This window comes from Carassius auratus, chromosome 4 (assembly GCF_003368295.1).
Source record: "Carassius auratus strain Wakin chromosome 4, ASM336829v1, whole genome shotgun sequence".
Taxonomy (NCBI): Eukaryota; Metazoa; Chordata; class Actinopteri; order Cypriniformes; family Cyprinidae; genus Carassius; species Carassius auratus.
In genome coordinates this window covers 14,357,231-14,368,129 of record NC_039246.1, presented here as the reverse complement: position 1 = coordinate 14,368,129, position 10,899 = coordinate 14,357,231, and the positions used below count along the sequence as shown (strand labels likewise).

The 10,899-nt window shown below is 38.6% G+C and overlaps 2 protein-coding genes across 2 annotated transcripts; both read right to left on the bottom strand.

The window, feature by feature from the left end:
* Positions 1-221: 221 nt before the first annotated feature.
* Positions 222-4,786, bottom strand: LOC113056676 (GTPase IMAP family member 8; the record flags this gene model as incomplete). Its single annotated transcript, XM_026223476.1, has 4 exons — positions 222-1,204; positions 1,749-2,444; positions 3,088-3,795; positions 4,069-4,786. Coding segments are annotated over 4 exons (2,961 nt in total), but the record flags the coding sequence as incomplete, so codon positions are not given.
* Positions 4,787-5,543: 757 nt separating this feature from the next.
* On the bottom strand, positions 5,544-10,814 carry LOC113059859 (GTPase IMAP family member 8-like). The gene is made up of 5 exons (XM_026228498.1): positions 10,710-10,814; positions 9,390-10,082; positions 8,409-9,116; positions 7,070-7,765; positions 5,544-6,526 (listed from the first exon to the last, which is right to left on the bottom strand). Exons 1-5 carry the CDS (start codon positions 10,738-10,740, stop codon positions 5,688-5,690), a joined length of 2,967 nt encoding a protein of 988 aa, XP_026084283.1. The 5' UTR covers positions 10,741-10,814; the 3' UTR covers positions 5,544-5,687.
* Positions 10,815-10,899: the final 85 nt, after the last annotated feature.

Here is a 10,899-nt window from a genome sequence, read left to right as displayed (position 1 = left end):
CTTACATCAAATGCCAAATTTAACTGGTACAACACAAGATTTACAGCCTTTCATATAAATGTTATGGTCTTCTTCTAGATTTATGATATAAAATATATTTTTTTCTGTCATCAGATCTTATGACAGTGTCTGCTTGCTGTTCAATAGAATTCCAGATCATGAATGAGAATTGTATGATACCAGATGTATAAAAATATTTAGAATGAAAGGATATACTCGTATTTGTTTACATTTTATTTTGCATTCTTTTTCTGTCAGAGAGAAAAATGCACCATCTTGTTACACTTTAAATGGTGAAGTTTTAGTCGTGACCCAACTTGACTAATACATTTTCTATTTTTGCCATTTCAGTACTGAAAAGGCATTCACTTTTCATCTGATCGACCTGTTTCCTCACTTTCTGCTGACGCAGTTACTTCAGAGGATCGGGTGGGGTCGTGTGTCTCTTTAGTCCTGTCCTTCAGTTCCTGAAATATTTTACTTAAGTGCTTGATTGTTTGCTTCAGCTCCTGCAAGTCTCTTTGCACTCCCTCCAGGATGTCAAGCTTTGACAGTTTTCTGTCAATTGACGCCAGATGTCCCTGATCGTTCTCAGTGATGCCTAAACCTTCAGAGTTGATTGGAGTCATGCCGCTGCAATTAGGCTCATTTATAGCCTCCTGCCACACCATCTCAAAATAAGAATCTATGAATGCCTCCAGCTCCTCAATGTTACTGTCACCCCATTGGTCAATTAGGTTCTGCAGGTCCTCTGATTGGATAAAACTCATAAAGGCTTTTTCTTTTGCAGTTTGAGATGTGTAAGGTGTATTCCTGTGGTAATATGGAAGAGATGGCCCCCAAAACCTTTCGCCCTGAGATTCGTTTCTGAATAATCGTTGCACATTCATTGGCTGTTCGGTTGTAGAAACACTGAATGCAGCAAGAGAACCTGTTTCAGGCCCATCTGTCCTACTCACACCTCTCCATGGTTCATTTGGGTGAAACCATTCAGAGGTGTTGAGCACCACTACTAGTCTTTGATGAACGTTTCTGGGTAATGAGGTCCTATTTGATAATCGGAAACTCCTGCAGGACACTGCTTGATTTTCACTTGGTGGAACGATGGAGTCTGTGGTGGTAATTTTTGGATAACTGGATGTAGATGGGAGCAAATGTTCAGAGATCTCAATCATTTGATGCTCTCCTTGAATGTCAGTATCACCTATTAAGAAAAGAGTAATAGACACTTTAAACATCCAGTATGAATGCCAACATCCAGTACCAAAATCAAGCAAAAATATAAACCTTTGCACCTAATCAAGCAGTGTTAATGGTAATGCATTACAAGTAAGGAAAGTTACTTAACCAGATTACTTTCTTCCAAATAAATATTAATATAATGCATTACTTTTTAATTTACAAGAAAATCTGTACTCTCTCTACTGTACAGACATTTATTAAACAATTTATTGTACTATTATAAATGTATTAAATTTATATTTCCATCAGAAGCATAAATTGTACATTGAGTGTAACTCAAATTTGCTAAATATAAACTTGGATATGTGAGGGGAAAAAAGACAGAATTGTGAAATATAGATTTGCAATTGTGAGTCATAAAGTCGAAATTGTGAGATATAAAAAAAAATTGCAATTGTGAGTTAAAATAGTGTGAAATGAGAGAAAATTCTGAGAAAAAGATAATAAAGTACAAATTTTGAGACATGAATTGTAAAATAACTAATGGTGAAAATATAACAGCTCACCATGATGAATGTTTGTAGAGCTTCTAAGAGGAGTCTTTTGCATTTCCCCAATCTGTACCTTCCCACCAAACTTGAATTTGTCATTTACCAAAGGTCGCTGGATATTCCCTAGATTTTTTGCGTTATTTAATATTTGTTCCAACATCATCTCCTCTATCTTCTGCATCAATTCTGTGACCTGAGTGCCATTGTCTTTAATCTTATTGTTGAAAACCAGATATCTATTTCCACATTTCTCCACCAATGTCTGAAGTGCATCTCCTTCACTTTCAATATACTGCTCCACATTGACATCACCGAGCCAATCTCCATGTGTGAACAACACAACAGTGCTGCTCCATGCTTTCCCTCCCAGAGTACACAGATGGTACTCAGCAGCTTTCAGGTTCTTCAGTGTAAATGATGAACTGGCATTCACAACCAACAGGAGGATGCCAATCCCTCTGTCTGAACCAGAAACCCAGTCATGGAGAAGTTGCCCTCTGAACTCTGCAATATATGGACACTCAGTTGTCCAGCCTGGTGTGTCCATGACCTCAACTTTTGTCTCATTGAGTATAACAGTACCTCTCATGAGGTTTTGGTTGTCAGCCTCCTGTCCATCATTACCCAAAATGCAATTTGCAGAAGATGTCTTACCAGAGTGTCTACTGCCCAGAAGAAATACTCTTATAACTGATGGCAACTGTACTTTATCTTTAAAGAGAAAGAAAAAACTCTTATAGAGATTGTTCATGGAACAATGTCATCATTTAGTCACCCACATGTCATTCCAAACTAGCAATATTTTGGTTTATCTTCAAAATATACTTTTTGTGAAACTTGAGTTGTTTCTGTCCCTGTTCCTGGAGATGTACCTACCTGCAGAGTTCAGTTCCAACACTGCTTCAGCAGACCTGCATGTAATTATCAAGTGCTCCTGAAGATCTCAATTAGCTGATTAAGCTGTGTTTGATCAGGGTTGGAGCTGAACTTTGCAGGAAAGTAGATCTCCAGGAACATGGTTGGGCACTGGCCTCCGTATGAATTGAGCAATTTAATCCTATTAATATAAGTCCAAGATATGTACATTATAGTGAACAAATTTGATTTAGACTTTATTTTATCACATGTATTCATTTTACAAAGCCTTTATGATCTTTTTGGATCTTCAAAACTTTGGTTGCATAGACTTTCAGTGAAAGGACAGAAACCACCCAGGTTTCTTTAAAATATATATTATTTTGTTTCAAAGATGAATGAGAGTCTTAAGGTTTAAAATGAGATAAGGGGCAATTCAAAATCAAATTTTGTATCACAGTATAATTTACTGGATGATGCTGGGAGGTTCTTGACTTACTCTTAAAAGCTCTCAAGCTTTGTTTTCGTCTCAGCACATTTTCACGGCGGATCTTTGCACTGTCTTCCTCTACTTGCTGTTTTCTCTTCATCTCTTTAAAACAACTCTCATCTGTTTCAAAGTGGCTTCCTGCTGTCATCTCCTCTATCTTCTCCAGTAGCTCTGTGATCTGGAAATTATTCCCAAGGCTCTTGTTATTTAGCACATGGTAGCAGTTTCTGCATCTCTCCACGAGCCACTGGAGGGCCTTACCTTCGCTTTCAATGTACTGCTCTATAGTTGTGTTGCTAAGCCAGTCCCCAAAGGTGAACAGCACTACAGAGTGATTCCAAATGTCCTTACTAATGAGCTCTATGTGCTCCTCAATGGCTCTCCTGTAGGTCTCTGTGAATGACCTGTCCGCCCGTACCACCAAAAGGAAAGCGTGAGGACCAGGTGGACACAAGTATACACTCTTGACTATTTCCTCTTTGTCAAAAGCTGAAGAATCCTGGGTAAAGTAGTTCATCCACCAGCCAGGTGTGTCTACAACTGTTACCTGTCTTCCTGCCACTGTGAATGTTTCCTTCATGCATTGTGTGGTCCGCTTGTTTACTGTAAAGCTTAGGTCACTTCCTGCGGCTAGAACGCTGTTTCCCGTTGAGCTCTTCCCTGAGCCCTTAGCTCCAAGCAAGATGAGTCTTATGTTTTCCTGGTGAGATGAGTGCACTGAGGGGAGGAAAAAAAGAATAATTGAGATTTACAATAAAATGCATAAAATGTTACACTTTTGAAAACAAAGGTTCCAAAAGAGAGTGTTTACAGTTTTTGGGTCCCCAAAAAAACCTTTAGCTGAACCCTTCTTAAAAGGAACCATTTTTTTTCCTTTAAGAATATTTTTTTCACTAACAGTTACCTATTGTGGAATGGAAAGGTTTTTCCATAATTGCCAGTAAAGAACGTTTTGTTTTTAAGAGTGTAATACCTTATTTTAAAACTCACCCTTCAGAGATCTCTGTTTCTGTATATTCATCAGTCTTTGATGAGCCTTAAGCTCCACTTCCCTCTTCTTGTCCTCTGTCTCTTGTAAAGTCTTCACATCCATTTCAAAATGGCATCTTTCATTTTCTGCCAACATTTGATCAATTTTCCCCATTAGTTCCATTACTTGGGTGGCATTGCATGTTTCCATGGTATCGAAAACATGAAACCTGCCACTACACTTTTCCAGGAGCCACTGGAGGTGTTTACCTGATGCCTGAACATGATCCTCAAATGATTTATTTCCTGCATTTTTGCCCTTTGTGAACAGCACTATAGTGTGATTCCAAACTGCCCCAACAAGGAGTTCAAGATGCTCTTCTACAGCTCTCCTTCTCTTTTCTATGAACACAGAGTCTGTTTTCACCACAAGAAGAAAGATGTGAGGCCCTGGGTGACACAAGGAAACGCTGTGTCTGATTTCCCTCCTGACCAGCTCTGGTGTGTCTTGTGCTGAGAAGTCACACCACCAACCTGGTGTATCCACCACTATCACACTTCTCCCTTGTACCTCCGCCTTTCTTTTCAGGCATGTGGTCCTTTCATGAAGGAAGAACTCCTCTTGGTTTAAGATACCATTTCCTACTAGGTTCTTTCCAGAATTTCGACCTCCAAGAAGGATGATCCGCAACTCGAACAGATGCTTCACATTCCCTTGATTAAAAGACAAGTTTGATAATTTTTTTATATTTCAGACCAGAAGACGTAATGGCATCTTCCAAAATACATATGCTCTGTACCTCAAGCAGTAGCAGATTAATAATCCAATAAAAGGACAAGACTGTGAGACAGAGTTAAATAAACTAAAATTACACATGCAAATATGGCCTACAGCTAACTCACACTTCTGAATCACTTCTAAAAAAGTTACACAAGGCACTTTAGTGTGAGAAAATGTAGCCTAAGGGTCATGTAGCCTAACTAAATCAGTAAAGTTTAATTCTCCCTCCTGGAACCATTAATTATATGAACATTAGGTTAATTTGGGATAATTGATTCCCCCCCCATGTGCCTGCATAATGTGTCAGAAGGCCCAGAGGAAAGGCATCTTGCTTGTGGAAAACTGGAGTTAATTCAGGTGACCGAGGTGGTCCCAGTGATTATAAACAGAGTGTGTAGCCACAGATGAGACATCACACACTGTCTGTCAAATGCAGAACTTTGTGACTTTTGTAATAAATGCTTTAATGTGATATTATGTCAGTTAAGTAAAGCCTTACATCAAATGCCAAATTTAACTGGTACAACACAAGATTTACAGCCTTTCATATAAATGTTATGGTCTTCTTCTAGATTTATGATATAAAATATATTTTTTTCTGTCATCAGATCTTATGACAGTGTCTGCTTGCTGTTCAATAGAATTCCAGATCATGAATGAGAATTGTATGATACCAGATGTATAAAAATATTTAGAATGAAAGGATATACTCGTATTTGTTTACATTTTATTTTGCATTCTTTTTCTGTCAGAGAGAAAAATGCACCATCTTGTTACACTTTAAATGGTGAAGTTTTAGTCGTGACCCAACTTGACTAATACATTTTCTATTTTTGCCATTTCAGTACTGAAAAGGCATTCACTTTTCATCTGATCGACCTGTTTCCTCACTTTCTGCTGACGCAGTTACTTCAGAGGATCGGGTGGGGTCGTGTGTCTCTTTAGTCCTGTCCTTCAGTTCCTGAAATATTTTACTTAAGTGCTTGATTGTTTGCTTCAGCTCCTGCAAGTCTCTTTGCACTCCCTCCAGGATGTCAAGCTTTGACAGTTTTCTGTCAATTGACGCCAGATGTCCCTGATCGTTCTCAGTGATGCCTAAACCTTCAGAGTTGATTGGAGTCATGCCGCTGCAATTAGGCTCATTTATAGCCTCCTGCCACACCATCTCAAAATAAGAATCTATGAATGCCTCCAGCTCCTCAATGTTACTGTCACCCCATTGGTCAATTAGGTTCTGCAGGTCCTCTGATTGGATAAAACTCATAAAGGCTTTTTCTTTTGCAGTTTGAGATGTGTAAGGTGTATTCCTGTGGTAATATGGAAGAGATGGCCCCCAAAACCTTTCGCCCTGAGATTCGTTTCTGAATAATCGTTGCACATTCATTGGCTGTTCGGTTGTAGAAACACTGAATGCAGCAAGAGAACCTGTTTCAGGCGCATCTGTCCTACTCACACCTCTCCATGGTTCATTTGGGTGAAACCATTCAGAGGTGTTGAGCACCACTACTAGTCTTTGATGAACGTTTCTGGGTAATGAGGTCCTATTTGATAATCGGAAACTCCTGCAGGACACTGCTTGATTTTCACTTGGTGGAACGATGGAGTCTGTGGTGGTAATTTTTGGATAACTGGATGTAGATGGGAGCAAATGTTCAGAGATCTCAATCATTTGATGCTCTCCTTGAATGTCAGTATCACCTATTAAGAAAAGAGTAATAGACACTTTAAACATCCAGTATGAATGCCAACATCCAGTACCAAAATCAAGCAAAAATATAAACCTTTGCACCTAATCAAGCAGTGTTAATGGTAATGCATTACAAGTAAGGAAAGTTACTTAACCAGATTACTTTCTTCCAAATAAATATTAATATAATGCATTACTTTTTAATTTACAAGAAAATCTGTACTCTCTCTACTGTACAGACATTTATTAAACAATTTATTGTACTATTATAAATGTATTAAATTTATATTTCCATCAGAAGCATAAATTGTACATTGAGTGTAACTCAAATTTGCTAAATATAAACTTGGATATGTGAGGGGAAAAAAGACAGAATTGTGAAATATAGATTTGCAATTGTGAGTCATAAAGTCGAAATTGTGAGATATAAAAAAAATTGCAATTGTGAGTTAAAATAGTGTGAAATGAGAGAAAATTCTGAGAAAAAGATAATAAAGTACAAATTTTGAGACATGAATTGTAAAATAACTAATGGTGAAAATATAACAGCTCACCATGATGAATGTTTGTAGAGCTTCTAAGAGGAGTCTTTTGCATTTCCCCAATCTGTACCTTCCCACCAAACTTGAATTTGTCATTTACCAAAGGTCGCTGGATATTCCCTAGATTTTTTGCGTTATTTAATATTTGTTCCAACATCATCTCCTCTATCTTCTGCATCAATTCTGTGACCTGAGTGCCATTGTCTTTAATCTTATTGTTGAAAACCAGATATCTATTTCCACATTTCTCCACCAATGTCTGAAGTGCATCTCCTTCACTTTCAATATACTGCTCCACATTGACATCACCGAGCCAATCTCCATGTGTGAACAACACAACAGTGCTGCTCCATGCTTTCCCTCCCAGAGTACACAGATGGTACTCAGCAGCTTTCAGGTTCTTCAGTGTAAATGATGAACTGGCATTCACAACCAACAGGAGGATGCCAATCCCTCTGTCTGAACCAGAAACCCAGTCATGGAGAAGTTGCCCTCTGAACTCTGCAATATATGGACACTCAGTTGTCCAGCCTGGTGTGTCCATGACCTCAACTTTTGTCTCATTGAGTATAACAGTACCTCTCATGAGGTTTTGGTTGTCAGCCTCCTGTCCATCATTACCCAAAATGCAATTTGCAGAAGATGTCTTACCAGAGTGTCTACTGCCCAGAAGAAATACTCTTATAACTGATGGCAACTGTACTTTATCTTTAAAGAGAAAGAAAAAACTCTTATAGAGATTGTTCATGGAACAATGTCATCATTTAGTCACCCACATGTCATTCCAAACTAGCAATATTTTGGTTTATCTTCAAAATATACTTTTTGTGAAACTTGAGTTGTTTCTGTCCCTGTTCCTGGAGATGTACCTACCTGCAGAGTTCAGTTCCAACACTGCTTCAGCAGACCTGCATGTAATTATCAAGTGCTCCTGAAGATCTCAATTAGCTGATTAAGCTGTGTTTGATCAGGGTTGGAGCTGAACTTTGCAGGAAAGTAGATCTCCAGGAACATGGTTGGGCACTGGCCTCCGTATGAATTGAGCAATTTAATCCTATTAATATAAGTCCAAGATATGTACATTATAGTGAACAAATTTGATTTAGACTTTATTTTATCACATGTATTCATTTTACAAAGCCTTTATGATCTTTTTGGATCTTCAAAACTTTGGTTGCATAGACTTTCAGTGAAAGGACAGAAACCACCCAGGTTTCTTTAAAATATATATTATTTTGTTTCAAAGATGAATGAGAGTCTTAAGGTTTAAAATGAGATAAGGGGCAATTCAAAATCAAATTTTGTATCACAGTATAATTTACTGGATGATGCTGGGAGGTTCTTGACTTACTCTTAAAAGCTCTCAAGCTTTGTTTTCGTCTCAGCACATTTTCACGGCGGATCTTTGCACTGTCTTCCTCTACTTGCTGTTTTCTCTTCATCTCTTTAAAACAACTCTCATCTGTTTCAAAGTGGCTTCCTGCTGTCATCTCCTCTATCTTCTCCAGTAGCTCTGTGATCTGGAAATTATTCCCAAGGCTCTTGTTATTTAGCACATGGTAGCAGTTTCTGCATCTCTCCACGAGCCACTGGAGGGCCTTACCTTCGCTTTCAATGTACTGCTCTATAGTTGTGTCGCTAAGCCAGTCCCCAAAGGTGAACAGCACTACAGAGTGATTCCAAATGTCCTTACTAATGAGCTCTATGTGCTCCTCAATGGCTCTCCTGTAGGTCTCTGTGAATGACCTGTCCGCCCGTACCACCAAAAGGAAAGCGTGAGGACCAGGTGGACACAAGTATACACTCTTGACTATTTCCTCTTTGTCAAAAGCTGAAGAATCCTGGGTAAAGTAGTTCATCCACCAGCCAGGTGTGTCTACAACTGTTACCTGTCTTCCTGCCACTGTGAATGTTTCCTTCATGCATTGTGTGGTCCGCTTGTTTACTGTAAAGCTTAGGTCACTTCCTGCGGCTAGAACGCTGTTTCCCGTTGAGCTCTTCCCTGAGCCCTTAGCTCCAAGCAAGATGAGTCTTATGTTTTCCTGGTGAGATGAGTGCACTGAGGGGAGGAAAAAAAGAATAATTGAGATTTACAATAAAATGCATAAAATGTTACACTTTTGAAAACAAAGGTTCCAAAAGAGAGTGTTTACAGTTTTTGGGTCCCCAAAAAAACCTTTAGCTGAACCCTTCTTAAAAGGAACCATTTTTTTTCCTTTAAGAATATTTTTTTCACTAACAGTTACCTATTGTGGAATGGAAAGGTTTTTCCATAATTGCCAGTAAAGAACGTTTTGTTTTTAAGAGTGTAATACCTTATTTTAAAACTCACCCTTCAGAGATCTCTGTTTCTGTATATTCATCAGTCTTTGATGAGCCTTAAGCTCCACTTCCCTCTTCTTGTCCTCTGTCTCTTGTAAAGTCTTCACATCCATTTCAAAATGGCATCTTTCATTTTCTGCCAACATTTGATCAATTTTCCCCATTAGTTCCATTACTTGGGTGGCATTGCATGTTTCCATGGTATCGAAAACATGAAACCTGCCACTACACTTTTCCAGGAGCCACTGGAGGTGTTTACCTGATGCCTGAACATGATCCTCAAATGATTTATTTCCTGCATTTTTGCCCTTTGTGAACAGCACTATAGTGTGATTCCAAACTGCCCCAACAAGGAGTTCAAGATGCTCTTCTACAGCTCTCCTTCTCTTTTCTATGAACACAGAGTCTGTTTTCACCACAAGAAGAAAGATGTGAGGCCCTGGGTGACACAAGGAAACGCTGTGTCTGATTTCCCTCCTGACCAGCTCTGGTGTGTCTTGTGCTGAGAAATCACACCACCAACCTGGTGTATCCACCACTATCACACTTCTCCCTTGTACCTCCGCCTTTCTTTTCAGGCATGTGGTCCTTTCATGAAGGAAGAACTCCTCTTGGTTTAAGATACCATTTCCTACTAGGTTCTTTCCAGAATTTCGACCTCCAAGAAGGATGATCCGCAACTCGAACAGATGCTTCACATTCCCTTGATTAAAAGACAAGTTTGATAATTTTTTTATATTTCAGACCAGAAGACGTAATGGCATCTTCCAAAATACATATGCTCTGTACCTCAAGCAGTAGCAGATTAATAATCCAATAAAAGGACAAGACTGTGAGACAGAGTTAAATAAACTAAAATTACACATGCAAATATGGCCTACAGCTAACTCACACTTCTGAATCACTTCTAAAAAAGTTACACAAGGCACTTTAGTGTGAGAAAATGTAGCCTAAGGGTCATGTAGCCTAACTAAATCAGTAAAGTTTAATTCTCCCTCCTGGAACCATTAATTATATGAACATTAGGTTAATTTGGGATAATTGATTCCCCCCCCACCCCCCCCACCCCCCCCCCCCCCCGACCCCCCCGTTATCTCAATGACAAAATGTGTCCCAGTTTACTTTAATTCATCCATCAAAATAAATAAAAGGAAATTATATAATATACCTTTTGCCAAACTCTGTAATGTTTAATTTTTCAACAAACTTAAATCCTTATTACCTCTCTCTGTTTCCGTCAGCAACAACAACCATTTATTATAGTTAACATGATAGCTTTTATCTTTAAGGATAGGTATCAGAATAAATATAATGAAATAAAATAACTTACTTTGATTCTGAGAAGTTCCTTTTAAGGCCATGATGGGTCATGCAGGTTTTTTTATGCATAGGAGTATTATTTTTGTTATGTTTCCAGTGGACAAAACTGAGTGAATCATTGGTGTGTTTTGGAATGTGTAATGTCAACCTGTTTCATGGGTCCAAAGTTTATACTGTAATAAACCTGTGAATCACCAAAA

What these genes read in the sequence shown, in the direction of transcription:
- LOC113059859 (XM_026228498.1), bottom strand. Translation starts at nt 10,740, where the DNA reads ATGGCCTTAAAAGGAACTTCTCAGAATCAAA. An exon ending in AGGAACTTCTCAGAATCAAA is followed by an intron (nt 10,083 to 10,709) that starts GTAAGTTATTTT and finishes CTTTTAATCAAG; the next exon opens with GGAATGTGAAGCATCTGTTC. An exon ending in CTCTACAAACATTCATCATG is followed by an intron (nt 6,527 to 7,069) that starts GTGAGCTGTTAT and finishes TTTTCTTAATAG; the next exon opens with GTGATACTGACATTCAAGGA.